Source organism: Panthera uncia (genome assembly GCF_023721935.1).
Source record: "Panthera uncia isolate 11264 chromosome A1 unlocalized genomic scaffold, Puncia_PCG_1.0 HiC_scaffold_17, whole genome shotgun sequence".
Lineage (NCBI taxonomy): Eukaryota > Metazoa > Chordata > Mammalia > Carnivora > Felidae > Panthera > Panthera uncia.
This window is the reverse complement of record NW_026057577.1, coordinates 148,549,194-148,577,067: the sequence shown is the minus strand read 5'-3', so window position 1 is coordinate 148,577,067 and position 27,874 is coordinate 148,549,194. Positions and strand designations below refer to the sequence as shown.

Genomic DNA, 27,874 nt, shown 5'->3' with positions numbered 1-27,874 from the left:
TTAAAAAAAAAAAAAAAAAAAAAGGGGGGCCCTGAGATTTGCATTGCCCGTAACTGTCCCTGCTGCAGGAGCCTGTCTGCGCTTGATCCTAAGGACGGGGAGCAGCGTCTCACAGGGGATGGGCAGGGACGCTCGTGGGGCGCGGGTGAAGGCTGAGGAGAACCCGAGTGGCCCGCAGTGGCCCCTGGTGCCCTGAGCACACCCAGTGTCGTGTGTGGGAGCGGTTCCGGAGGGAGATGGGCGACGTGGAATCGAGGTCTTTCATTGGGGGTGGGGCCAGAGGAGAGCTAAGATTTTTTTCTTTGTCTTTCAGTGTATACGGTTTTTATTTTAACGATCACGTTACGCGTAGGACTGAAGAAGGTGCGCGTGGCACTGTAGAGGGAGAGGTTTCTTTAATTCTCAAAATCATTTGGATTATCTAGAAAAAGGTGTTTTGGTATAATCAGTGAAAATAAGTACTTATTTCTGAAATATTTGCTAATGAAATGTGCAGACGTGAAGGGGAAAAAAGTCACTTAAGGAAAAAAATTTTTGCTTTTAAATCTTAGAAACACTTTGAGCAGTGTAATTAATGATGTTTTCCCTGTCGATAGTAGCAATGTAGAGCCGGATTTGTAGTTAGTCCCTAAAATCTACAGATCCTTATAAAATGAAATTTTTTTTATTGAATCTTGTCCCTATTTTAATATTCCTACTTGTCCTTCCTGTGGTTTTTTTTAATTTTTAGTGTGTGTGTGTGTGTGTGTGTGTGTGTGTGTGTGTGTTTGTGTTTGTAACTTCTGTGTCTTTTTGGTTCTCTTCAGTCCCTTCAGAAACAAGGCAGAGTAAGTTGTAGACTGATGATTACTGGTAGTTGGTGAGCTAAGGTAGTGACTACTCACTCACCAGACTCTGTCGTTGAGAGCACAAGTCACGGCCTCTGCACGGCTCCCTTGCTGTCGGGAAGAGAGTGTCATTCGCGTAAAAATTCAGAGAGATACAGCATGGGTTCAAGATCACCCGGAGTGTGTGGGTCTGTGTTTATAGGTAAAGTGAGTAGCGTCTTCATTTCTGCTTTTATGTCACAGAGTGAATGAACAGCATGTTTGTGTTTCACAATGTTACACAGAGAATCTGTGTAGAGTAACTTATGAAACAAGTAGCTGACTGTAGCTGTTTTTGTCTTTCAGAATTTAAACGAGTATGTTGAAGCATTAATTACCTTGAAGCAAAAAATTATTAATACAGAGTGAGTATGTTTTCAAGTGTTTGGTTGAACTTCATAAACCCAACGGATGAGCCGGAGCAGGTGGTGTGTTAGACCCCTGGGCCAAAGAGACCTTGAGTCTGTCACCTGGGGCCCGCGTGCTGAGGGTCACAGTGCAACTCACATTGCGTTACTGGCCCACAGCCCTTCACAGCCAGCCTTACAGCTTGGGAAGTGATCTGTGCTAGACAGAGTGGACATTTTGTTTCAAGCTGTTTTCTGTCTTTAAAGCCCTCTTAGCTTTAGGACTGGACCTCAGGTTTCCTAACAGTAAGTATTTCATAGTCATGGGATGAGATTTAGTCTTTTTTTTTTTTTTTTTTTAATATTCTAAAAGTCACATGGATTTATAGGCTAGGATGTTACTCCAGTCAAAGGGATTTAAATTAAAAGTTCATGTATCAGTGCAGCGCTGCTTCTAAGGAATCGAAGGTGATGTGTACGTATAATATACATATATATTCGATATATGATACAGTTGCGATATATATGCACACACACACACACACACACACACACACACGCACGCACGCACGCATACATATTAAGCATAAATTTGTTGCCAGAAACCTAGGAACAAGGGTGCCTGGCATATTTTGAAATGTGATTTTAACAATGTATTTTCCAGATCAAAAAGGTAACGTAATTCTTTTCTTTGTTGCAGTAATTTATTAACAGAATATCAGAAGAAATGTGATGATATCCTTTTACCAGCTTTTTCCTTCGAATTTTAACATTTAGATCTTTATAGTTTCTTAATGAACCGTGGGGATTTTCAGTTATCTTTCGGGAGGCGGGATTTACAGCCTCTAAGGGAGGAACACAGCGTGGACGTGAGTCTCTTCCTGTGACCACGTGGAATGACAAAGACTGTGAGTGTCCGTTTTAGAAGAGTCTGGTTTTGTCCCTGGCTTCGGTTTTCTTCAGGTTTCCTAACTTTCGAACGCGTGGGTCTCTTTCATTTGTCCTGAGGAGGTGTGACGTATGTTCTGCGGGTTTAGGAATGGCGTGAAGCTGAATGTGAGAATGTTCCGGAATTTCTGAAAGACTTGCCCTGTAGGAATAGTCAGAATGTTGGAAAATTGACTTTTATTAATTAGCTTTCTGATTTGTAGAGAATTACTATAGATGTTATCCCTCATCGGGGTGACTTGTGTTGACAAGACAGGCGTGGACTCGTGGTCAGCATTTGTTCAGTAACCGTCGAAGTATTTTGTTGCGAGGGTGCAGATGGTGTGTGTGATTCATTTTTCTGCATTTTGTGGTGAAAACATTCATCACGAAGGGAATCTCCCCCGTAAAAAATAGCACAGGTGTATTTGTGAGGATTCGCTGAAGTTCAGCTTCAGTCTCGGGACACATTCTGCTGTTCAGCTTTGTCGGGAACCTGAGGCCTGCTTCGATACTCTTTCTGACTTTCCTGAGCTTGTGTGTGATCACTGATTGTTTGTGTTGGTGCTACCGTACCTAACTTGTGTGATTCGAGTAATAAAATGAAGGCATAAGCTTTAGACTTATTTTTAGTACTGGATTTTTATGTTAAAAACAATAGGTCAGTGAAAGCCCCTTGTGCTTTATATGTTGAAATTCGCAGTCTGTTTAACTAAATGTATATTATGGTAAGAGCAATGGTATCTTTGATAGTAATAATATCTTTTATATCTTTGATCACGAAAGCTGAGCAGAAACAATTAATAGAAATACTTTTAATTAGCTGAATAGGGAAATAGGCGATTCCAGTATTAGAAGAGTATATACTTTCATTATATCCTTTTTTGGCATAAATTTTTGAGGTAATTAAACACATGTAATCTAGCAGGAAAACTGATTCACTTTTCAAAAATTTGTCAAATTTTAAAGTCAAAATTGTTAGAATAGTTTATTAAAACCTGGTAAGCCTCGGGCTTAATTCTTGAATGCGCGTTCTGTGCTCTGATCCTCTGCGGCCTAGCTGCGTACTTGGCGTTGGTCCCAAGTACGGACTTCTGTACCTCGCGTGGGCAGTAGCTTGCTCTCGCAGCCCACGGTGCTCGTGGTGCAGGTTTAAATGACTTTATTTTGTAACTTCATTTCCTACTTTTTTGTGTAATTCTGGTTGTTGTGTTAAGTTTATTTCCTTTTTCTGAAGGACAGAGAGTATATTTTATTTTTCCTTTCGATATTTTTGAACTTTGCTTTCTTGCAAAGACTGGTAAGAGTGAATATAGTCCTTGATCTGGAGCAGTCTGTATTCTGGGAGGAGGATGGAGGTGTGATGTTGTAGACATTTGCCACATTGTGCTGTAAACGTGGAAACTTCCAGGAGGTGAAATTTAAAGGGATAATTGTTTTGTTCTTTTAGCACGTTTTCCTGGCAGCGTGAGATGGGGGTGAAGTGATCATACCATGGACGCTGTCAGAGTAAGGTCGTCTAGATTTCCTGTTCTCCCTGTGTTTCTCTTCTCCTTGCTCATTAAGTGTAGTGGTAGATGGTTTGTGCAAGAACCTAAACTCTTGTTTGCTGCAATTATGCTGGGGACCATCTGAGAAATCCAGGGTAGGTTGTTTCAGGATTTTGTTACTTACAGGATTGGAGGTGTTGCTCGTTGGTTGAATATTACCTTGTGTTTATTCTTGGAATTTCATATTAATCTGTATTAAATTGAATACCTTGTTTCAATTTAGAGAAGTAGGTGTTTTGACTTTAGGTACATGGTATGGTAAATAGAATAACGTAGTAAAAATTTTTATTGCTGTGTTATAAATGGCACGTGAAATAATTGTTTTCTAGGAATTGTGATCTTGCCTGTATGTATATTGAACAGAGATTATTACAGATACTTTTAAAGTGAGTTTAATCTTCAGACAAGTGTCAGTAGATAAAACTCTCAAGAGTTTTCTTTAACAAGTTTCACAGCTGCAGTTTGCAAGAAGGTAAGCTACCTGTTTTCATCGTTGTTTTGGGGTAGACATTTAAAAGACTAGATTTTTTAAACAGACTCAATCAAAGTGTCACATAGGATTGATCCATTGTATACAGTGTTGCTTTGATGGTCATAATAGAAGAAGATTTACATTTTTATCCAAATCAATTTCTTATCAAGGTCTTAAATTACAGCCTGGCATTTGACTTTTCAATACTTGAACCCATGGCATTGCCATTGAAATGAAGTTTACTGTTAATCAAATTGTGGTCTGTATGAATTGGACTGTTAAGTGCGGTTATCTTGTGCATCTTAAACAATTTTAAACGGACTTAACATTTAGCAGTGTCTCATACTCTGAATACATTCGTCACCTAGAAGAAGGCAAAACATTGTTATGACCTGGATCACAAAATTGCCCATCACTTAGTTTGAGTAAATGGAGATGACTTCCAGATCGGAAAAGCCAGAGTATCTGACAGATTGTTCTTTAATATATTCTCCGTCAGACTGAGAGCGTCTCAGGTAGCTGTTTCATATACTTTTTGTTAGAAATAGACTATCATGTCAAAGGAACAAAGGGCAGCATGAAGGTCATGTTGATGTAAATAGAGAGAAGGCATTTCAAATGAGACATTCTCTTGTTTCTTTTCTGGTCCAAGTTAGAGAAACCAGGAAATCATCAGTAGGTCTGTTTAGTAACATGCTGGAGATACTTTTGTCGACTGACGCTAACGCATTGTCCATTTTTAGAGAGAACAGTACTCTGCATCACCAAGTGGAACAGATGCTTCAGAAAATCTCTCCTCTGCAGAAATGTCAGGAAGAGCTGGGATCTTTAAAAGCAGAGCTAGAGGAGAAGAAGGTACCTGAAGGGATTTTCCCACAAAGCTTTACCTTCCGTAAACTAAGGGCTGCTTATTCACTGTCATTGGAATGAGGGGGCATTTTACGTCTTCACAAAGGAAACAGGTGCTAGTCAAGAAGCATTAAGCGTATTACTATTTTTAGAGAAGGTCGCACGGGTTGATTCATGGCTTGGTCCTCATGGTAATTGCTAGCCCTATAATGCTGTGTTCATCGCTTCTGTGTTCTTTGAGGTTCTCCGGAGGAACCTGCTAACTGTGGGTTTTTAGGGCTATTGCGTGTCCTGCGTTGATTGCCTATTCACGTTGGTCTTGCTTTAGTTATAAAATGAAAAGCAAACATTCAAACTTAAAAGGTAGAGAGATCATGTTCTCTGTTTCAAAATCAAGTTGCAGTTGATTTAAAATTCCGTAAACCTGGGGGGTGGGGGAAAAAAAGTGCTGTAAACTTGCACTTCAGTATGAATTTCGGCTTACTCTTCCCAGGAGTCTTGGGAGAGAATTTATGGCTTTTACAGGTACCGTAAGTCAGAGGCCAGTAGAGTCGCTTGCTTGGTTTGCTTGAGACATGTCGTAGCTAAGCTGGGACAACGCTGGTCTTCTCAGCCTGTTCTCCAAGCCCTTGTCACCATAGTTAGTGTCTGTGCCTCCCAGTCTTCACCTTGTGCTGTTCTAGCAATGCCGTGCACCGATCGGTTGTCTGACCTGCTTCAACAGTGACCGGTCGTGATACTTTTGTAGAAAGTCTTTATTCTGTGTCGAACGATGCGAAGAAGGTGAAACGGAAACAGCCGCGACGTTGAATCTTGGCTGCCTCTGACACATAATCATGTCGGCAGCCACAGCCGAGAGGAAGCAGGAACACTGGAGTCAGACCCCAGTGACAAGCCCTCATTCGTCACTCGTTCTCTGTGGCTCTAGAGGAATAAGTCAGCTGTGGATCCTCAGACCCCTCGTGTACAAGGGGGTCGTGAAACCCCTCTCGGAGCTGTGGCAGTTAGAGACCCCGCATGTGCACGTAGTAGGAGACAGTGCTCGGTGACAGTCTTTCCCGTTCTGTGCTGGCCATCAGGACATACACGTTAATGGGTGTTAACACATTCTTCCCAGTTATCGTTAAGTATAATGGTTTGTTTATATTTTTGTATGGTAAAAATGATAGCTTATATTTATTAAGCTCTAAAATTTCCTCAGATTTTGTTGAATTTTAACTGGTTGAGACCAAAATATTTGCTAATCCGTATTACAGAGATTTGGAGTTGCCCTGAAATTAGTACATTTTCACATTCTTAGTAGCTTTCTTTGATGAGACTATTAATCGTGTTAAATTTACGTTAAGGATCTGGTTATCTTTATTAAAATGTTCAAAGAATTATATGGTGGTTTCCTGCCTAATGTATGTATTCATGTGGTTAACTTCTTACTGTTAAGTGATAATAATTTTGCTGGTCAAGGTCAAAATAAGTTATCACTGATGGTGATAAGAAAAGATATGTTATCTTTTTTCAGAGTTCTCTGAAGTTGTACCAGGACACTCATCAGGAGTATGCTCGTGTGAAAGAAGAATGCTTGAAAACAGATGCTCAGTAAGTGTTAAGATAACTGTGCAAATCCGGTTTTCCTTTTCCAAAAGAGCTGATGCTTCCATCCGTCCCATTTGTCTCCCTGTCTTTGGGTTCTTGCCTGTAACTAACCTTGTGGTTGTAAACGAGTCGGTCCTTCGGCCTTAGTCTCCACATCTGTAAGACGGAGGTCACACCTCGCGTGAAGGTTATAAGAAGGACTGAGAAGCCTGGGCGCGTTGAAGAGCTGCACAGAGAAAGAACTCCAGAGTTTTTATGTCTGCCTGCGCGCGCACGCACGCACGCGTCTCCGTGTGCCTTCGGACACGACCGTCAGCTCCTTGCCCTGTGCCCTGTGCGGTGGGGTCTTTGTTACCATTAATAAAAAGAGCCGTCTGAAGGCACCCGGTTGGTCACTTCCCCGCTCCTCACAAAGCTTGGGAGCCACACACGCAGTGCGGTGACGTCGATCCGACGCGGTGGTTACTCAGAGACGGTTTCTCGGAGTTTCCCACTCGCTCCGACTCCAAAGTCTGCCTGAAAACCGGTGCGGCTCGGCGGCCCCTGCCTCCTGGGCCGTGGGGCCGTGAGCACTGCCGGCACGTGCGCCCCAGACGTGCCCCCGCCCGCATCCGTGCCGCACCGCTCGCGGGAGCCCGTCTGCGCGCCTCGGCTCGGCCTGGCGGCGAGGCCGCTGCAGTTCCGGGAAACCCCGGACTTGGCGGAAAGAGAGTTTTTTTAGAACCGGGGCACGCTAAGCCGCGTAGCGCTCTCTCGGGTTTCCTCTGCCTTCAGAACAGTTGCCGGTGATTTCAGTGGTCGAGGCGCGAGGCTCGTCATGACCGATCATGACCGACGTGCCTTTGTTGTGTAAATTGTAGCGATTTAAGAAAATCTATGTACCGTGAATTGTAACGTACGTGTTTCTGGAGCTGACCGTTTTTACCTTTTTAACTTATAAAATTGTCTCAATAGGAAGAAGAAGCTAGAAGCCAAGGTGAAGAAGCTGGAAGGTAATGGGCACTGTTGTCACCTCGCTGGTGGGGTCACTGCTCTTCTCACCAGTCCCACCGGTGACTTCACAGGGTTGTGGTGCTTGGCCCGGTGGCTGCGTGGTTCTCGAGGGCGGGCCCTGAGTGGCCGCGCCGAGGGCACAGTTAGCGGGAGGGTCGACGGCAACGCTCCCTTCCGGGGGAGGAATAGGAATATGAGCATACTGTGTGGCAAATGTCTGAAACATGGCCCAAACTAGGAGCGGCCCGTGTTTTTACCTTAAAAAGCAGCAGTCAGGAAGAGGATTTAATTCGGGAAGTTGGGTTTGAGGAGGCTTTCTCACTGTTCCCTGAAATAAGAGGTTAGTAGAAAGAAAATACTACTTCTGGTGCCAGGAAACTTGATGTTTTTAGACAGTTTTGACACATCCGTGGAAAGGTTCCGAGAAATTGCCTGCCCTGGGTATCATCCCTTTGTCTCTGACCCCCTCCCCGCCCCAGCGTTTGGATTCGGGCTCCTGGTCTACGCTGAGTAGGCAGAACACAGAGGGACCGTGAGAGGGTCAGCTGAGTCCTCATGGGACGGCTAATAGCCCTTTCAGGAACTGATCTCAGGATCTTTCCTTTGGGTTCTTTCCCCTTTCGTTACGTGGTTGGGACACGGAAATACATCAGGGAGAGACCAGTGGGGCTTTGCGGGTCTCCGCGTCCCCCTTTCATTCCTGCGTGGGCTGTTTCATCAAATGGATCCCACCTTCCTTCAGAGCGTGGTTCATTTTTCATGTAGTGAGGAGTAAGAATTTCAACGTAGTTGGATCGGGCACAGAGAAGAGACTTAGCTGAAAATATTTCTCATCGTTAATTTACCTAGACTGAGCCTACATTTTTAGATTGAAACTCTATAAATATTTTAACAAGTTTTCCTCTGATTGGGTTTTTGCACAAACACTGACAATATGGTAGTAAACACGATATGACTGTGTTTGTTAAGTGTTGCTTTCTTTTGCTAGTGTGTGGAGAGAAGTGTCTATTTTAGGAAACGTTTCAAAGACATCTGAAATGCCTGGGAGACTGTGTATAGCTCTTAGAACAGATTTCCTTTGAAGCGAAAGTGTAGCCTTTATTTCCCGTGTGACAAAAATATTTTTTCCTCGTAAGTGATGTGGCATAATAATCAGGTAAGGAAATACTCAGGCTTGTCGGAGCGGTCAGGGGTGGATCGTTACTGCAGTGGTTTATGGGAGTTTAGTTTTCATGGCAGCTGTGTCTGAACATATTCAGATGAAGTCAATGCTGGTTAGATTCTTTTTTTTTTTTTTTTAATTTTTTTTAATGTTTATTTTTGAGAGAGAGAGAGAGAGAGACAGAGCATGAGCGGGGGAGGGCCAGGGAGAGAGGGAGACACAGAATCCGAAGCAGGCTCCAGGCTCCCAGCTGTCAGCACAGAGCCCAATGTGGGGCTTGAACACATGAACCACGAGATCATGACCTGAGCTGAAGTCGGATGCTCAACCGACTGAGCCACTCAGGCTCCCCTAAATTCTTGATTAATGTATTTGGAGCGTGTGCTTCAGAACCAAAAGCCAGATTGAAGAATTTGCTGAAGATCCAGGGAAGAACTGTAACAATTCCTTAAAAGTACATCTAGAGCAAAGGCACTCGCTAGAAGTATGTACTTGAAGGGAACTCCAGGAAGGCATAACATAGAAGAAGCATGGCAAAGATTGCCCCCCTCCCCAATACAGAGGTGGTAGGAACTCTTCCGAGATGAAGCCACGCTTCTGACACGTCTGAAGCGTGAACGTTGCTTCTTGCTGAAGAGCAAGGGGGAGCAGTGCCCCTCCTTCTGGAAGGCTCATGTGTATCGGGTTCTTGCCTGACCAGAGGGCACGGGCTGGCTTGTGCTGGGATCGGAAAGGAGTCTTAGGGTCTGAGCCAAGTCTGTGGTTTCACAGATAACAGTGTAAATGCGAAGCGTTCCTACATTTATCCCTGACCAATAACACGCTGAAGGAGCAGCGACTTACAAAGTTTGTGTTAAAGTTCTGTGAAATAAGGAAAACTCAGATTATATTTTGAGTATTGTGCTGACGGTAGTTGTAAAGTTGGTAAATTATCGTTCTCTCTCTCCGTTGCACTCTTGAAAGAGGCTGCTGTTAAGCAAACTCAGGACTTCAAGCAACTGAGGACTGAGAAGAAGATACTCGAGAAGGAATTTAGGAAGACACAGGTAACAGATAATAGCACACACACGTGGGATCTGCCAGCCTCGGGGCTTCGTCCTGTCTGTCAGCCCAGCGGGTCCTGGTCCCACGGGAGTCAGGAGCGGGGCCACCCCACGAAAGAGTCCGCAGGACCCGCTCAGCTCCCTGTCTCACATTGGGTGTGGGGCGCCTGCGCTCTGTGTCCCCCTCTGTCCCCTACAGACACTGGCAGCCTTTTGTTTTCACAGGAACGGCTGGATGAATTCTCTAAACAGAAAACTGCAAAGGGTGAGTATTCACTTCATGCCTACTTAAAAATCCTGGCTCGACATGCAGTGTTCTTTATTAACAGTCTTCTCCTCCATGATTTTAGAGTTGAGACATATTGGAACACAAATTTCAAGCGATTCTTACGGAAGCATAGATAAAAGTGAGTATATTACAGATTTCTTTTTACTTGTGCGTGATTTCAGTGGTTTCGGAGGTGGCTCGCTGCTCTCACCTGTAATTAGGAAGATTCTGAGGTTTAGCGGGTGTTCATGTGTGAGGCGTCCTGTCCTGTTTTACGTCTCCCTCAGGTCTGCACGTGTTACCACCTTGCTGTCTGATCAAATAAAATAGCGAATGAAAGACTCAGAAAGCAATATTGTTTGGAAAAGGAAACTGTCAGAGATATAATTTCCATACTTGTCAATAAATAAGTATAGTTTTCTTACGAAGTTTCTCAAGTTAATTTATAAACTTTCTTAGGTGCCAGATGTGTAATGATTATTAAAGTCAGGCAAGAAAACTGGAGTCAAAGCCCTCTGCTGTATTTTTGGAGGACAGAAGCATTTGGGGGAGGCCAGCATTTATACAGGAAAGTAAAAGGGCAGTCGTGGGGGAGCGAGGGGTTGCGTCCGTGTGCATTTGTCGTTCGGTGTGTTATCTTGTAGGCAAGAAGGTCTAACTCTGGAAGTTGAGAAATTGGGAGTTTTTGCTTTAATCTTCCTCTTTATTGTTTGATCTTTGGCCATTTACTTTCCTTCTTTTTTCTTCACTTTTATTTTTCTTGAGAGAGAAAGTGAGACAGGAGGGGCAGAGAGAGAGGGAGAGAGAATCCCAAGCAGGCTCTGCACCATCAGCGCAGAGCCCGACGCGGGGCTCAAACCCATGAGCTGTGAGATCATGACCTGAGCTGAAGTCGGAAGCTCAACCGACCGAGCCACCCAGGCGCCCTTGTTTTGCACTTTTAAAACCTAGATTGTGAATTTCTGCTCTACCTGTCTCACACTTTCTCGGGAAGGGATGGATTGAAAATGGTAAATAAGTAACTAATGGTATTTTCATTCACCAGCGTGTTATTTCTCATCCAAACGGAAATTACTAAAACCACTCGTGTCGTTCTGGGCGTGTAGTGTCTCTTCGGAAGTCTCCTTTACCTTGTCTCTGCTTCCTTTTTTTTTTCTTTTAATTCCGAGCATAGGACCAGCTTTTCCCGGGCTTGAGGCTTTAATAGTTGACGCCTTGCAGTTGCCTGGACCCCGGTTGGCCGTTCACTGCTCTCGCTACGTTCCGTGTGCTCTGACCCTGCTCTTCCTGCCTTTACATGGGGGAAGCCAGGCTTTGGGCAGACGTGCTGCCCAGGGAAGCAGCGGGCACGCTGGGCTGGCCTCTCGCAGCCACCTGCCGGCTGCCGGTGTCCCCGTCTTCTCTTCTGCGCTGACGGGTGGTTGAGGATCTGATGTGCTCAGGCCTCGCCGTCTCAGACCGAACCCTCCCACCCCATCCCCTTGGCTGCTCTCTAGCCCGGCTTTGTGTTTTCTTTGGTCTTTTGCCTCCCCTCACCGTGACGCTGAGCATATTGTCTGCTGTACGTTTTACTTCTTCTAAGTAAGTGAAGTCTTTGGGAATCTGTGAATTATTTCACTGAGGACCTTGGTGGATTTAATTCCCAAGTAACACTTTTTCTCTTAATACACTCTTTTGGCCCTTCACACTTGTTTGAATTACACACGTACCTGCTTATATGTGGGTATTCTTTTTTCCTGTAACTACAGTACAGCACTGTGAATGTTTCTTCTGAGTTTTTAACAACGTTTTCTTTCTTCTAGCCTACTTTACTGTAAGACTATGGCATATAATGTGTATAACATAAAATATGTGTTATTGCCTGTTATGTTATCAGGAAGGTTTCAGGTTAATAGTGGGCTATTAGTAATTAGGTTTTAGGGGAGTCACAGTTACATGTGCATTTTCAACTGCCGGGGCTTGGTGCCCCTGACCCCCATGTCATTCAAGGGCCATCTATACTTATGAAAGAATTCATAAGTTAGAGTATTGGGTTGACTTCATTTTTAAAAAGTCTGCCTGAATGCCACATTTCTCTTTTATTCCTTCTAAGTTCCATTAAAAATGGCAGGGAAAGGAAAAATAACACAAAACTCTCCTTTGGAGTTAAAAAGTGGGGGCACCTGGGTGGCTCAGTCGGTTGAGCGTCCGACTTTGGCTCAGGTCATGATCTCACAGTTCGTGGGTTCAAGCCCCGCATCAGGCTCTGTGCTGACCGCTTGCTCAGAGCCTGGAGCCTGCTTCAGATTCTGTGTCTCCTTCACTCTCTGCCCCTCCCCCACTCACGCTTTGTCTCTGTTTCTCAAAAATAAATAAATGTAAAAAAAAAAAAAAGTATGCAGTGGAGGAAGATGTAAAGCAGGTGGCGTCAGTTGGTGATGAAACCCAAAACGACAGAGAAAACGGCAGCCCTCGAAAAGCAAGTTTTATTGCAGAAGCCCTGTGTTGCTTCCACGCAGGGGCACGGGGAGTGGGAGAAAGAGCAGGACAGGAGAGGTTTGCCAGGTAATTGATTCAAGGGTGAACATTTTGTAGCCTTTCCATGTCAGAAGCCGTTTCTGGAACTTGTCCACACGCTGTGGCTCAGAGTTCGGGTCTGTGAAGTGTCATTTATGGCACAGGAGGCACTCGGAGTGGGTGTGGATGTAAGGAAATCAGGAAATTGAGGAATTATGGCTGCTTTGAAGGGTAGCCACTCAGGTTCGCAGAAAATGGGCTACTTACATTCTCCGGGTAAATCCTCGTAACTGGTTCACTCTGCATCCCTTCCGTCCGAAGGTAGAGACCTGTAGGTCCGTGAAATGAGACCCTTCGTTTATTGCCAGGGAAGTGGAGGCTGAAGAAGTACACACTGGCTCTCAAAGATGTCCTGCCTCGATTTTCATTTAAAACTGAGAGGCAGCAGTCGTGAAAGGAAGCCACCACACTCAAGGAGAAGAACCCTGAAGAAACAGGATTAAATCATGAACCAGGAGAACATGTTAAAAATAGAGGTAATGTCGTGAGAGAAAGTCTAAGAGCATACCCGTCGGCTGCGGCTGCGAAATTGAGCCAGTGGGGCTCTCGACTGTGGAAAGCCAGATCGGCGATGTCCCCATGGTCCTCCAGCGGGACCTCTGCGAGGGGAGGACAGAGCCCTCGGGACAGAAGTTCGGCAAGAAGTAGTTGAAGGAAACTCAGGAGCAGGACACACACGTGATATTTATGTTAGAAAGGCCTTTCAGGTGTTGGGTGTGATTTCTTGTGCATGACCTTTGTTTTTGGCATGTCGTAGGAAGTATTTGTAAAATCAAACGGAGTTGAATATAGAGGGATGGATAAAGAAGTTTCAAACAAATGCTAACTTGAAGCCGTAATCAGGCAAAAAGTAATTCCAGCCTGGAAATGAGTTTACATGAATTAAAAGGGAATATCCAGGTTGATTAAATTGATTGATCAGTTGGTGATTGATCAGTTCGCCAAGCAAATGCTACGGTCATAGACCTAAAATCACGAAACTGCATCAAGTAAAAATGCCTGGAAATTCTAGAGGGAATAGTCACATTGTTTCCATAAGAGGCCTTAGTATTCTTCTCAGAAACAGTTGATTTTGTAAAAGCAGACAAAGTAGGACGTAGAGTTGATTTCATAATTGCAGATTGGTGATTTCCATCTAATCCTTTTAAACCACAAACGTAGAATTCTTTAAAATACTTTTCAAACATATGTGAAGGTTGACTACTAGACAACAGGAACTATAGCCTAATATATTATTAAGATGCTGATATTTAATAAGATATTAACAAAAATCGTGCCCTCACCCAAAGGGGGGAAAATTACTTACCAAACCTGTCTGGTAACTAAATGTGCATAGACACAAACCACCTCTTGGATAACAGAAAATAACTGAAATACTGAGCCCTTTTGGAAGTAAACAGTAGGGCAGCGTTGAAGTCTCTGCGATCCTGCCAGTGTGGCATTCACAGGAACGAATGTGATTATTCTAGAAAGCAAGACCTACAGAAGATGAATACCAAAGTAAGAAAATGCAACGGAAAACAGAAACTAAGGAAAATGGAAGGAAGGACCTAAGTTAATGAAATAGGAAACAAAGCAATTGATTTGGGACCTTTAAATGGAACAGCTGGATCTTTGCAAGGCTGGTGGAGCCCACAGCTCCTTTCGGCAGGTGGGACCGAGACAGGAAGGGACAAAAGCACGAGGACTGGGAAAACTGGAACAAAACTGCAGTTAGAGAATTACTTAGTTCACAGATTTATATTCAGATTTGATCGTGTTTGTGAAATGGGCCATTTTCAAGGAAAGCATGCTCAGATTGAGTCGGGATAGTTGTAAACCTGAACAGGAAAAATAACCCAGAAGAAATTAAAATAAAATAAAGATCTAACACCGTCGAAGATCCAGATGACTTATAAGGGAGCTCTGTAAAGGCGCCAGTGGATGAGACGGATGTCTTTATTGTTATGTATTCATTTTAGAACTTAGAAAAACACGGACCGCTTTCCATGTCATTCTCTCGAACTCAAATAGGCCAGTACCAAAGGCGGCTGAGAATCCCGTGCTCACATCCTCAAGACTCCAAGCGCGGTCACTCAGGAACGGGGCTGCAAGACGCTAGATGAAGTTTTGGGGACTCAAGTTTAGTAGTAGCAGAGAACACACACAAGTTACGACTCACAGATTTGTCTCAGGAATGCCACAACAGCTGCCGAAGAGAAAAAGTACCCGTTCCTCAGGGAACAATACGTGGTGAGGTAATAATAGAACAACACATTTTGTTTTGTTTTGTTTTTAATTTTTTTTTTTTTAACATTTATTTATTTTTGAGACAGAGAGAGACAGATTATGAAAGGGGGAGGGGCAGAGGCAGAGGGAAACACAGAATCGGAAGCAGGCTCCAGGCTCTGAGCCATCAGCCCAGAGCCCGACGCGGCGCTCGAGCTCACGGACCGCGAGATCGTGACCTGAGTTGAAGTCGGACGCTTAACCGACTGAGCCACCCAGGCACCCCCTAAATGTTTATTTATTATTGAGAGAGAGACAGGGCGCACAAGTGGGGTGGGGCAGAGAAAGAGGGAGACACAGAATGGGAAGCCCGCTCCAGCCTCTAAGATGTCAGCACAGAGCCCGATGTGGGGCTTGAATTCATGAAATGCGAGATCGTGACCTGAGCCGAAGCCGGACGCTTCACCGACTGAGCCACCCAGGCGCCCCGAGAACAACACATTTTGAAATCGAGAAAGGTGAAACGGAGGAGCCTTGTCACTACCGTGAGACGCGGACGCGCGTGCTTTCTGTGCCGTCTACTCTGTGTAGGCTGGAGGCCGTCAGCAGTGGAGCAGGGCCAGCACAGACGAGGGCGAGCTGTAGATCCGATGAGGGAGGCTCAGAGTTGTCATCATTGCAGATGGTAAGACCGTCTTGTGGACTCTGCTGGCAGAGTGTGATGTGCGGTGCCCGACGGTGACCTGTCAGAATAGGGACGGGACAGGAACAGCCCATCCTCCAAAGGCCGCGGGACCGTCAGCCGTCTAGGAAGAGAAAACCTATAAACCGTGTGCGCCGGGCCTCAGCGGGGAAATCCATAAACCCCGTGGAGAGCGTTAAAGACCAGAACGTGTAAGGGAACGTTGCGTTCCTGGATCAGAGACTCGCTGTGTAAAGATGTGAGTTTTCCCATCTTACGCAGACCCCGCTGCGGTTTCATATGGGGAAGGACAAGCAGGCGGTCGAGGCTTATTAGGAAGAATAGGTATTCAGAATAATCGAGTGTTTGGGAAGGAAGAACCTGAGCAAAGCCCACGCCCACCCAGACATCAAAACGTAACTGCGAGCTCATCATGATGAAGGGAGCGTGGTGTTCATGTGGTGTAACTGACAAATCCGTGGAGCAGACAGGTTCAGAGATGCTCGTCGACGCCTTAGATTCTGATTCAGGGAGGACTTTACAGGCGTGGGGGAAGGTGTGCAGTTGGACCCAATGAGGTTTCCTCTTCACAGCTGAGTAAGGAAAGCACAGGGTGGATTTTTTCCTGCTTTACTGGGAAGGGCGACTTTTGTGTTTGTCCGATGAGAAGTAATGAATGCTCAGAACAGGCGTAGTTGTGGGCAGTAGCTCCGTAAGGATAGAAAAGTAACTCTGTTTCTTTTTTTTTTTTTAAGGTTCCTTGTTTGCTGCTTTGGGTATACGTAATAAGCAGGGATCCCGGTCAGGTCATTTAAGCAAAGGGCATTACAGTGTTTGGTCTTTTATCCTCTCTAGAACTGGATTAAAGATTTCAGTATTTTCAATAAGTGCTTCCGGCTAATTTAAGAGCTTCAGGGAAACTATAATAGAGCTTGAGATGGCCTCAAATTACCTAACACTTAAAGCGCATTTTTAATTGAACTTTCCTTAGCGTGGTTGGTCTTTTGATGCAGATTTGACCACAGGCTCTTCGTTCATACTTAAGTTTTTAAGAATATTTTTTGTTCTGGGAGTTTTTTGGAATGTATGTACACATTAATGCTAAACTCACTTAAAAACCATAGTGTCGTATTCTTAATGTTACACGAATTTCGTTAGGCCTGTCTTAGTTACAAAAGTCTGAATTCACAGATCATCAAGGATCTAAATCTATAAAAATACTTACCTTTCAACCTGAACCGATGGTTCTGAACTATTTGAGGAATTCAGACCCTTTTGAAAATTCATACAAATTCAGAGACTTTCACTTTTCCTTATAAAAGCATACGCTTCTCTGTGTGTCTGTTTGTGTGTGTGATGATCCCTTCCTTTCCAAGTGTTTATACACACGTATTTTTGTCTCCCACCCTGTCACCCCTGAAAACCATTAATGGATCTTTCAATTATCCACGAAGCCCCCGGGTCAGTTACAGCGTGGTCAGTTCTCACGGGTTCTCTGACACCCTGTTGTGACCGAGGGTGCCTCTCTGACATTGTCTGTCGTATACGGGGAGCCGGCATCTCCGACGTCGGTCATTCTGGCCGTGCTTCCGTCCCTCATCTCTCACCGCCTTCTGTGACAAGGCCAGAGATGTGTTTGGCCCACGCATATACAAAGACGATAGAGACCTTCAACAGCAAGTAGATTTGGTCCTTCGAATCCCGTGCCCTCTCATTCCCCCACCCCTCGAACAAAACCAAGCGTGCATTCAGCCTTCAGTGTTGAGCTGAAGCATCGCAGGCCTTCCCGTCTGCAGCTGAGCGTGTTACGCGCAGTGCTTGCGCTCGGGGGCCGATGTTGCGGGAACCTAGTCTTGGAGCTCTCGATTTCCTACGAGTGTGTTTGGCCTTGGGTGGACTGGGCCAAGTGACCTGTCTTTAATACTTTGCTCTTTTTCACAGGAAAAGTAAAACTGCTTCTGAAGGAACTCTGGCTCTGTATCAACACAACACACAGACTACCTGGTGAAGGCAGCAGGTGTGTCCCAGGTGAGAGCGCAGCTTCCGCAAGCACTTCTCACACGTGGAAGTAGCAGCGTTTACCCGGGGTGTCGTACGCCTTTAGTCTGTGACATCTCCCGTTACGAGAGCGAGATGGGCTGGCGTGGGTCCTTCTCGTTACACGGAGCTCCTTTCCCTTCAGCGGGGCCTGAAATTCAAATCAAAAGAAAATTAAAAGCGCCTTCGGCTTTTACCGTTTAAATGGCGGCTTCCAGCAGAGAACGTGCAGAGAAAGTGGACGGACACACGACGGAGCCCGTGTGGCGGGAGCCGGCGGGACACCGGGGGCCACGGCCCTTTCTGAATCCAGTAGCAGCCCAGCCGTGTGTAGTTTCCCTGCAGCTTACCCGGTGCCTTTGGTTGACCTTGTCGCCTCCACCTGCCGTACTCGCATCGGCTCCTTTAGAGGACCGCCGTGGTCAGACGAGAGCCCGTTTCCTTTCGCGCCGTCACGTCACGTGGTCACTGCGCAGCGCCACCCCTAATGCGTTTTCGGAGGTTTGACCTAATCTGCGGGACACCCCGATTTGCAGGGGAAAGCTGCGGAGGCGTTCTCCCACGTGCCCACGTGCACCCGACCCAGGATTTAGGATTTGGAAATCGGGGTTGGTCGTACCAGCGGGGATGGGGAGAAGTTAGTGGTCTCGCGTTAGAGGAAAGCGTTTCTCGGCCGTTTTTGTTTCGGTGTAACTAGTTTCTTGTGGTTAGCTGCTCTGAATTGCCAGATCATTGAGGATCTAAATCTGTAGAAACGTGGACCTAGTTTTTACTCCCCAGCTCTGCAGGCAAAGTTCCTGCAGAAAAAGGTTGCTAGACAAGTTCCTGGTTCTCATCAGTGCTTGATTCGGAACTCGTGAGGTTTTGTGAGGCGAAGAGAGGCACGGTGATGGGGTGCTTTTAAGCAGATTGTCACATTCTGGGTAGACGCACCGCCAACGGGCCGGTGGGGCCTGCGTCTCGTGAGTCCGTCTTTGCGGTCCCGAATCGCTCTCTTCGTGCCTTCAGCCAGAAGCACCCTGGGACACTTCCGCCTGCCTCAGCAGGCAGTAGTCGTGTTTTATTATGAGCACGCGACTTCTTGTCGTTAAAGGTGTTATTAAAAGGGCTTTCTGTTTAATAATCCGATGTTTTTATTTAAAAGCGAACTATTTTGAGGGGTAAGTCTATGGCTTAATGGTAACTTTTTCAAGTAAAAAGGAAAACATGGCATCTTTGGAATCTTAAATCCTAAAACATCTTCTTTTTCTTTCGAATTTTTTGTTTTTCTATGAGAAAATTCATAAAAATAAGGCAGAGAATCCCCCTCAGGCTCCTCATCCAGATTCCGCTGAATGTCACCCTCAGCGCGGGTCTCTGAGCCGAGCTGGGCCTCACACGGACGCCTCCAGTTCCATTCCAGGTGTTTCCATCCCCGAGCCCACGTTGCCCCTCGCAGCGCCCCCAGCCCGCATCTCGGCCCCAGTCCGTGGTCCATCCATCTCGCCTTGTCTCTTGTCTTTGACGTCTTCGGGGAGGGAGGAAACCCATCAGTTTCGTCTGTGTACTGTCTTGTCGTGCTAGGTGAAGACCGTGTTTATGGCAGGAGGTCCCCAGTAGCGCCTGGCGCTGTGCTCGGGCCGTTGCAGGGGAGGGGGCACGTACGGGGGCGGGGGGGGGGGGGCAGGGCTGCTGCTTTAAGGTGGCGTCCACCAGGGTTCTCCACCGCAAGTCGCCGTGACTCGCCTGGAGGGGGACACTGGGATGCTGTGCAGACAGTCTGTTTCTCTCCCAGTCGAGCCCACTGGCAAAGCCCCTGTGCTACAATTACTACTTAGTTTGTTAGCGATTTTGCATTTCTCTCATCCCTTCTACACACATTAATCGGAATTCTGTATTTGCATCATAACTCATATCATTTCATTGTTCAGATTTTTCCCACTTGGTGATTGGGTCCATCTTCAGGTCGGCTCCGGGGCCCTTGAGGCACCCCCAGCCTGTTTGGAGAATTTCTTTCTGGCTCTGTGAGATGTTCAGGTACCCCTTCCTCTCCCCCCCTGCGTGATCCTCGCGCCCCCCCCCCCCCCCCCCCCCCCCCCCCAGCCCTCCAGTCAGTCAGTCACTTCTCCAGGCAGCCTTGAGTCCTTGTGTAAAACATATGTTTACAACTTTCATAGATGACAGATGGTTGTTTCCAGTTACTTCCCAGGACACAAACATCTTCCTTGACAGTTCGCTACAGTTCACCAAAACCAAGACCCCCAAACCATTGGCTTTTTACCGTAATTTTCCCGGTGCGCTGTGATACAAAGCATTTACGTGACCTAGCCGAGTCCCTTAATTAGAGCGTTGTATAAATATGACCACGGGATAGGCTTGATGTTGGCTGATTTTTGATTGCTTTTCAGACCTGAAGATCATGTTCCCCGTCAGCCTCTATGCACAGAGCCGTTCCTCCCCAGTACTACTCACTGTGTGGAAGATTTACTGAGAGAAGGCACGTGCCGTCCAGGCCCATTACCCGCCGTCGTGGTGCCTTCCGCCCAGGCACCGTGCTGCTGGTGGGCGGGGGGCATCCCCTCCCTCTGCCTGCCGGCCCTCTTGGCTTGCTTGTTGCTAGGGAACTGTGCTTATGGGAAATGTGCTCGGGTCTTCTAGGGTGATCTGTGGGGAGGGATTGGCAGGTTGCCTTTTAAAGGAGGTTTCTGTTGATTCGAATTTACTCAATAGTACAAGCATTTTGAACGTTTAGCATATTTTTTGTAAGTTTTCTTGATATTATAGATGTTTAGTATTAGCTTTTGTCTCCCACAGAAAAACCCGCCAAAGAAAACCCCCCCGCACCCAGAGAGTCCCAAGATGCTGGCGCACCCCCTCCGGCGGGAGGCGGTCCCCTCAGAGCCGCAGCCGTGCAGACGTGCCTGACGGAACTGTCCATGGAGATAGAGGGCGACTTCCCTGCCTGTAAGAGTGTGGGAACAGAGGGGCCCGGTGCCGCTGCTCACCGTCCCGAACGCGTGTCTCCCGAGGGCCGGAATCCTGAGGTCCTGCTGCACAGGAGTGAGCAGGACAGCGCTGACTTCTCTGATCGTGATCGCTTTTTTGATGAAGATCTCCAGGCTGCAGTCGACTTCTTCAGACTTCCCCCTCCTCTTTTGTCTCCGGTGCCGTCCCCGCCTCTGGTGTCCTTACCGCACCTGAGCACGTTACCTTCTTCGCTCGCACCTGTGAGTTTGCGCTTTGGATTTGAGTTATCCAGTGGGCACGTTGCCCATCCTGGCACTTAGCCATGCTCGGTGGGAGGTGCTCGGTGATACTCGGGCCAGATTTTATTGGGGACAAAGTGAGAACTGCGTAAGGCGTGCCCGTGTTCTTGGGACCAGCGTGGCTGCCGTGACACTGGTGGTTTGTGTTAGGGTCGTGTTCTGTTTGTCTTTATTCACAACCAAATCCTGAGTCCCTACAAACAATGTGTGTAGGCACGGAGTTGTTTTCAGAGATGGGGCATCCCTGTTTGTAGCACACATGCCCGTTAACCCGCGTTTGCCCAATTCCCCACCTTCGCTTGATGAATTCGTCATCTTTTTGTGTGTTTGCACGAGGGTTTGTTGTAATTTCTTAGGAAGCCAGTCTGGATAAAGCAGACTTGTATGCTTTTTGGCTTAAGGAGCAGGTAAAAGCATTGCTCCTCTGAGTCGCTCCCTTCATTTGGGAAGCAGCGCGTGTCCGTTCTGTTCCGGAGGCCGTGCTCGGCACTGGGAACGCGAGGTGACGTGGTCGCGCCTGGCAGTGGGGTGGGGAAGGGCGCAGGCGATTGCGCGGCCGTGAGGGACACCGTGGGGCTGGAGTGGACCCGGGCCGGAGGCTCGGCCCTCAGGGAGGCCAGGGCGGGCAGAGAAGCTCTGGGAGGACAGGAGCCCGCTGAGTGTTCAAGAGGGCAGGGTGTGTCCGGTGCTGGAGCTCTTTACACACCTGTGGGACTGAAGGTGATCCCGTGCCAGAGGATGCTCACGTCGACCAGGCGTGCAAGGGCCGTCTGGGGCCTCGGGACTTTCCAGTTGATCGTGGGGGCATTGGGAGGTGGTGGATCCCGGGAGGCGGATCGGCTGGTAGGTTTTCAGCTGGAAGGTTCCGTTTAGCCGCTGTGTGGCAGAGTGTAGGCGGTGGGGAGAGTCCGGAGGGAGGTGGGAGCGTGGACGGGGACGTCACTGACCGACTCAGCCGTTGCCGGCCTTCTCCACAGGTCATATCCCTGCAGCGGCACTGGGGTTCAAGGTGGGGTGGCTTGAGAAATGGTAGGAGGTGAACGAGCGGCCTCTGGCGAGGTTTTCCACGTGGTGGAAAGGGAGGCTCAGGAGTCAGCGATGCTGGAAAGGAGAGGAAGGAAGAAACCCTGCGTGGGTGGGAAGGCGCGGTGTCAGGTGCGGATAGAGGTGTGCGTGGGTTTCCAGGTGACACGTGCGTTGCGACGTTAGGCCCACGGGCGTGGGGCCCGGGAGGAGGCTGCGGCGGGCCCAGACGTCGGGGCTCCCCAGCCTCGGGGTGTCACAGAAGCCGTGGGACTGGGAGGTTGTTCGGTGTGGGTGGGTAGCAGCAGAGGCTGGGGTCCCAGGAGCGCATCTGCCTGTAGGTGACCACATCGAAGAGGAGAGGAGGTTGAGGACGAGTGGCAGGACAGGAAGAGAACCAGATAAAAGTGCCTAAGATTTCGGGGGAGGAAAGGATTGGCTTGGTGGGGCAAGCGTACGTCCGTGCTGTTCTTCGCCGGTCCGTAGTCTCCCTTGTGGAATGAGTTCCCGCGGTTGAGGAGGTAGCTCTCCCGGAGGTGCTGTGTGATGGGGGCCGGTTCACCCGGGCCGCGGGGCTGCCCAGGGGTGGTGGAGGGCTTCTGGAACGGAGGCGGAGAGCGGGTTGTGTGGGAAGGAGCAGTGTTGTGTGCGCACCGTTGAAAGAGTGGAGCCCGTCCGCTTGTTAGTGGCACCCCGGGTGCAGCCTGGTGAGAGGGGCTGTTGGCACGAGAGGTCTACGTGGCATCACCAGAGCGGGGGCCAGGTGCACCGCCCACACTGGTGGCGCTGGGCCGGAGCTGGGCGCCTGGGCCAGAGTGACCCGGAGGCCGGGGACTAGAGGGCAGTGCGTCCCGAGTTGGACACCGTTGTGCCAGGAAACGGAGGGGAAGAGCTGGAGAGAGGGACTGTTCCGGCCTTAGGAGAACAGACCGCAGGCCACGTGGGGGGCTGTGAGTTGTGGGAGGAGCCGGCGGTGGGGGTGGGGCTCTGGGACAGGGTCAGGGTGGAGGCGAGGCAGTGCTGTCTGTGTCCCGCTGCCACTCGCCCGTCGCCTGTGGGCTGCACACGAGGAGATGCTCCTTCTGTAGATGGGTGTTACGGGTTCTTCAGGAAGCAGGAGTGTGTTCTGTGATGCATGCAATTGGTAAGTTGTGTTCACTCGGTTCAGTTAGTCTTAACTAACGGGAACAACTCCTTCGTTTTTCAGGAAACCTACTTCGGAGAGTATACGGATTCCAGTGACGATGAGTCGTCCCAACCTAGAAATTCTGCCGCGTCTGTTTCAGAAGATGAGACGTCTGAATCGCATTACTTTGGCTCATCCAGGAGAAGTGATGGAAGGAGGGATACGCGGGAGGAAAAGCTCCCATCGCATGAAGCCTCCAGAACTCTGACTGCACTGGAAGTAAACAGAGTGACAGCGGTTGGGTTTGGGACAGTCACAGAGGCCCTGAGAGAGCCTTCAGCCACACGCGCTTTAGCTCGCGAGCAACCCTGGGCAGTGTCCTCGGAAGCCACGAGTGACAGGGAAAGAGGCATTGTAGATGAGGCGCAGAGACCGAGAGAGGGTCGCGAGGTGGACAAGTCGGTGCAGACGGAGAACACGCTCGATGACACGGCACGAAGCGTGTGTGGGGGGACGTCTGGCCTCGAGGCCCAGGACGGGGCGGCGGCCCCCTGGAGGGCTGACGTGCATCACCCTCCCCTCGGCAGCAGACCGTTCGGTGACCTCGTGGAATCTGAAGGAAAGAGCCTGCTGTCCGAAATGATAGGATCGCCCAAACCACAGTTTACCACGTGGACACTGACAAACGAAATCCCTTTTGAATCGGATCATGTATCCATTTCTGACCACTTTCAGGGAATGTGTAGAGTATTGGGAAAAGACAGAGATGTTCGGAGGTTCATTTTAGGAGCCTCGCCTGAACCAGCAGACGACGCAGGTCACACAGTGGGCACCACGGGGCTCGGTGTTGACGCCAGGCTTTCTTCCTCTCCTACCTCGGGGGCATCGTCCGTGTGCAGTGACTCCCAGCCTTCCTCTGATGCACACCCTCCTCCTGACTCCGCCCCCACCGAGCTGCAGCGCTCAGAACAGAAGCTACGAGCTGAGGCCTTCACCTTGCTGGACCTGCAGCCCGAGCCCCCAGAGTGTCCTGCCGGAGAGAACCATCTGGAAAACAGCTTGTATGCTTTGAGCCCCGAGTTGGGACCATCACATTTTAGTAACCTAAGTAGCAGTGAGGTCGAGGGCACAGACGTTGGGAAAGGCATGCCCAGAGTCTGTTCGCTTCCGCAGTCGGTGTTTGTAAACGCTGCGAAAGAGGCACAGTGTCGAAGTCAGGGTCCGAGAACTGAGCCCTCCCTGACCAGGGCGGATTCCACGCCGTTGGTGGAGTCTCAGTGCGGCTTGACCAAGAGTGGGTTTGGCTTCGGGAAAAGCCCTTCCTGGCACCAGAGTGACCTGTTAAGGAGAGGTAGCGAGGAAAGGCTGAGAGCTAAATCAGAACACGAACACAAGACTGACCGTCAGTTACAAAAGGCAGTGCCAGCCTTAGAAAACAGGGGACCCGCGTCCAGGCCTGAACTTGCCAGAGGAAATAACCCCGCGGGGCTCAGGGCCGCTCCGTCACTGTTGCCTAACCAAGTTTCGGTGATCACCAAGCAGGCCAGACCCGAAACGGCACACGGGGCTAGGTCAGAGCACTGGGGGCCGCAGAGGACTGAGCCTGCCTTCGTGACGGCGTCTGGAGCGGGACGTGGTGGAGAGAGAGAGGACCCGGCCTGGAATATGCCGGGGGCGGCTGCTACGGGGGGGACCTCGCCACAAGTTTCTGCCTCAAGGAGAAAATTAGATTTCAGTTTTCCCAGCGGTTCTTTACCTGTAGAAAATCCTCACTGTTCCACAGGTAGCAAACTGTCTTTCTCTTGTGAAAAGATCCCAGTCCCAAACCAGGATGTCCTGACGGGAGCCTCGGCACCGGAAGCAGTACAGGAGCAAGGTCTGCTCCTCCGTGCCCCGAATCTGGACTCGTCCGGGCTGCCTGTGGATGGACGCCTTCCGGCCACGCCGGCACCCGTGTCGAGAAGCTTTCCTGGTGCAGGAGCACCGTGTGGGGGCTCGGGCAGATCTGGCGGGGGGGCCCTGGCCGTGCCCGAGGACCCTCCTGGCGGGCGGCAGAGCCTGAGGGGGTCTCTGGAGCTGCCGTCGCCGACCCCGGGCGGCGCTTCTCCCGGAGACCCAGGCACCTCCGGGACGGCGCTCCCGTCGGCGGGTCTCGGAAAAGATGAAGAGACGCGCGGCGTCCCTCCGGGTGCCCTGGCCGCGGCCCCGTGTTGTTACACGGGCATCCGGGAGGCGGGAGGCGGCGACACGGAGGTGGAAGAGAGCGAGGCGCCCAGCTGCAGCGAGGGCGAGAGCGAGCCCGAGGCCGTGACGGGGGCCGCCCGGCACGGGGCCGCCAGCGCCTCCGGGGAAGGTGGGGGAGCCCTGGGGGCCGGCGCGGCCGAGAGCAAGCCCTCCGTGGAGGTGGGGTGTCTGACCTCGGCCCTGCAGGACTTCAACATCAGTACTCTCTCGGAGATAGACGGACTTTCTACGTCCGAGGTCGTCATGTTTCTCGAAAGTTGTCAGTTGAGAGATTATAGTTCCGGGGACTCTGTTTCAGAATGTTCTAGCAAAGGAACCCTGAGTAAGGACATGAGCAAAGAGTTAAAGCCAGGTGAGCCATCAGGAGAAAAGTACAGGAAGCAGCTGTGTGAAGAAGAAGCGCTTGAAACCCCGGAAGAGTGGCTCGAGTCCGAGGAGGAGGACGGGCCCCTGCGGGGCACGCGGCGGCTCTCTCGGCGCTCTCTGGAAACGCTGTCAGAGGTCCTCACCAAGATCGGACAGGAGCTTCAGGCCAGCTGCGAGGGCCCCGCCGGAGAGGATGCTGCCGATTTCGTGCTCTTCAACGTGCACGACGCCGTGACCGCCGGGCCCGTCCGAGAGCACGGCCCACCTCGGGAAGCGGGGGACCCCTCGCCACTGCCCACGGGTACGCCCCCTCCAGCAGCCGGCCTGGCCGGCGAGGGCGGCTCTCCCGGCGGCGGTCCCGCGGGGAACGGAAGCGCCCCCAGTGGACCCGAGGCCGCTTCCCACGTCACCAGCCCGAACCGTGGTGGGGAGGAGGGCCTGTCAGAAGCGGCGGAGCCCTCAGCCCTGCACGCCGACTCGGGAGCGGGGCAGACGGCGGAGCGCGGTGCCGAAGGGGAGGCAGAAACGACATTCCAGTGCCAGATCTCTACGGTGACCTCCGAGGTCATCAATGTGCTGATCAACAAGGATCAGAATCTAGTCATTGAAAAGGGGGACCACTGGACCATCATCAACGGGGTGGCTCTCATGCCAAACGTGGACCAGGTTATACTGTGCGACACTCCGGAGGACATCGCTGTCTCCCCGGAGCCGGGAGGCCCGGGAGCCGGTTTCATCTCCGTCACTGCTGTGGACAAGTCTCCAGAGACCGGTCACCCTGGCCTCGCGTTTCCGGAGCCCCAGGGCGGCAGCCTCCCGGGTGCCCAGGAAGAAATCTCCAGCAGTAGTCAGAGCACCAACTTCGATAAAAGTCGCTTGCGCAACAGGCCGGTCAAACCTAGTGTGAGGCTTAGCTCCGAAATCTACGACCAGAACTTTGAGTCTCAGGTGGTTGCGTCCGATCACACGTATTTTAACTCAAAACTAGAGCCGTTTGGCAAGAATAAGAATCGATCCAAGGTGACCAACAAAGATCAGTCAAACAAGCCAGCAAAGACCTCAGCGTCAAGCAGAGTTGAAGCTAATCAGAGTGAAGGCTCCCAGTCATTTTTAGGGGAAAGAGAGAACGCAAAAACCCAGAGAAATCAAACTCAGACCATCCTAGCCAATGCGGACACGTCGACCCCCACGGACTGTTCTGACACCCTGAGTAAAATACGGCAGGAGGTGGGGCCCCCTCTGCCACCCTTGCTTGCTCCTTTGGTTGCCACCCCTCCCCGGACTTCCCGGCCGGTGTCTCCTCTGATAGCCACTTCCACTCCCTCCTCGCCCGCCTCTCCCATCGGCCCCATTTCTCCCTTGTGTGAAATTCCGGTGCCTCCTGCGATGTCTCCTTTGCCGGAAGAGCCCGGATGCCCCTCGCCCCCGCGCACGTCCCCGTCCCCATCCACCGCAGCAGCCGGCGAGAGGATCCTGTCGTCTCCCCTGCAGTTCTGTGCTGCGACGCCAAAGCATGCCCTCCCTGTGCCGGGCCGCCTCCCCCCCTTTGCTTCCGCCCATGCGGCTGTGGCCGGACCCCAGGAGAATTCCGTCAAAATCCTTGACAGCATGTACCCGGAGTTGTCTGCCAGGGCCCGCACCCTCAACATCCTCAAAGGGAACATTCAGCTCGCCCGGGGCCCACCTGCTGACTGTAAGAACTTAGCAGGGCCCGTCGGCGCCATCACAGGATTCAAAGCAATCACGTCAACGTCAACCGCCTTTGTGAAAACGGGGGGCAGCTCTGGGAGTGACTGCAGTCAGGATAAGTCCAAAGATACGGGGACTCACCAGGACTCAGGTGGGAAAAGGACGTTGTCTGCATCTACGCTGAGGAGCGCTAAGAGACTGCGGCTGGACAGCGGGTCCCCAGAACCAGAACCCGGGAGCGCCGCCGCAGAAGGAGTCCACAAGACCGTCCGGAGGAGCCTCCCTCAGGCTGAAGGCGTGACGACAGAGGAGGAGAGAGGTGCTCTTCTGACCGTCAGCACAGCCTCACAGTTGCCTCCAAACCCGAAAGAAACTGTAGAGTCCCACGACAAAGCCATAGCTGACGCGCTGAAGAAGATTGCAGAGTCGTCTTTTGATCTCCTGCCTGTCATCCGGAGTCACGTGTATGTGGGAAATATCTCCAAAAAGCCCGTAATGAGAGATCAAGAGAAGGAAGTTGTTCACGAATTCAGCACGACCAAAAAGGTACGTGGAACTTTTCTGTACGAGCGTTAGGAACTGCATGTGCTCGGAGACAGGCTGTCTGCTCGCAGCCCGGTGGCAGATGGCC

General features: G+C 49.9%; 1 protein-coding gene across 2 annotated transcripts in view; it reads left to right on the top strand.

The window, feature by feature from the left end:
* ICE1 (interactor of little elongation complex ELL subunit 1) overlaps nt 1-27,874 on the top strand; it is a 56,046-nt gene that overhangs the window by 11,591 nt on the left and 16,581 nt on the right. For both annotated transcript variants that reach the window (XM_049648297.1, XM_049648298.1), the window contains exons 2-13: nt 1,173-1,231; nt 1,914-1,942; nt 4,138-4,162; nt 4,906-5,017; nt 6,528-6,604; nt 7,556-7,593; nt 9,720-9,802; nt 10,025-10,064; nt 10,150-10,206; nt 17,455-17,541; nt 20,344-20,756; nt 23,026-27,789. In XM_049648297.1, the coding sequence (XP_049504254.1) occupies nt 1,173-1,231; nt 1,914-1,942; nt 4,138-4,162; nt 4,906-5,017; nt 6,528-6,604; nt 7,556-7,593; nt 9,720-9,802; nt 10,025-10,064; nt 10,150-10,206; nt 17,455-17,541; nt 20,344-20,756; nt 23,026-27,789 (5,784 nt within the window). The remainder of the gene's footprint in view (nt 1-1,172; nt 1,232-1,913; nt 1,943-4,137; nt 4,163-4,905; nt 5,018-6,527; nt 6,605-7,555; nt 7,594-9,719; nt 9,803-10,024; nt 10,065-10,149; nt 10,207-17,454; nt 17,542-20,343; nt 20,757-23,025; nt 27,790-27,874) is intronic.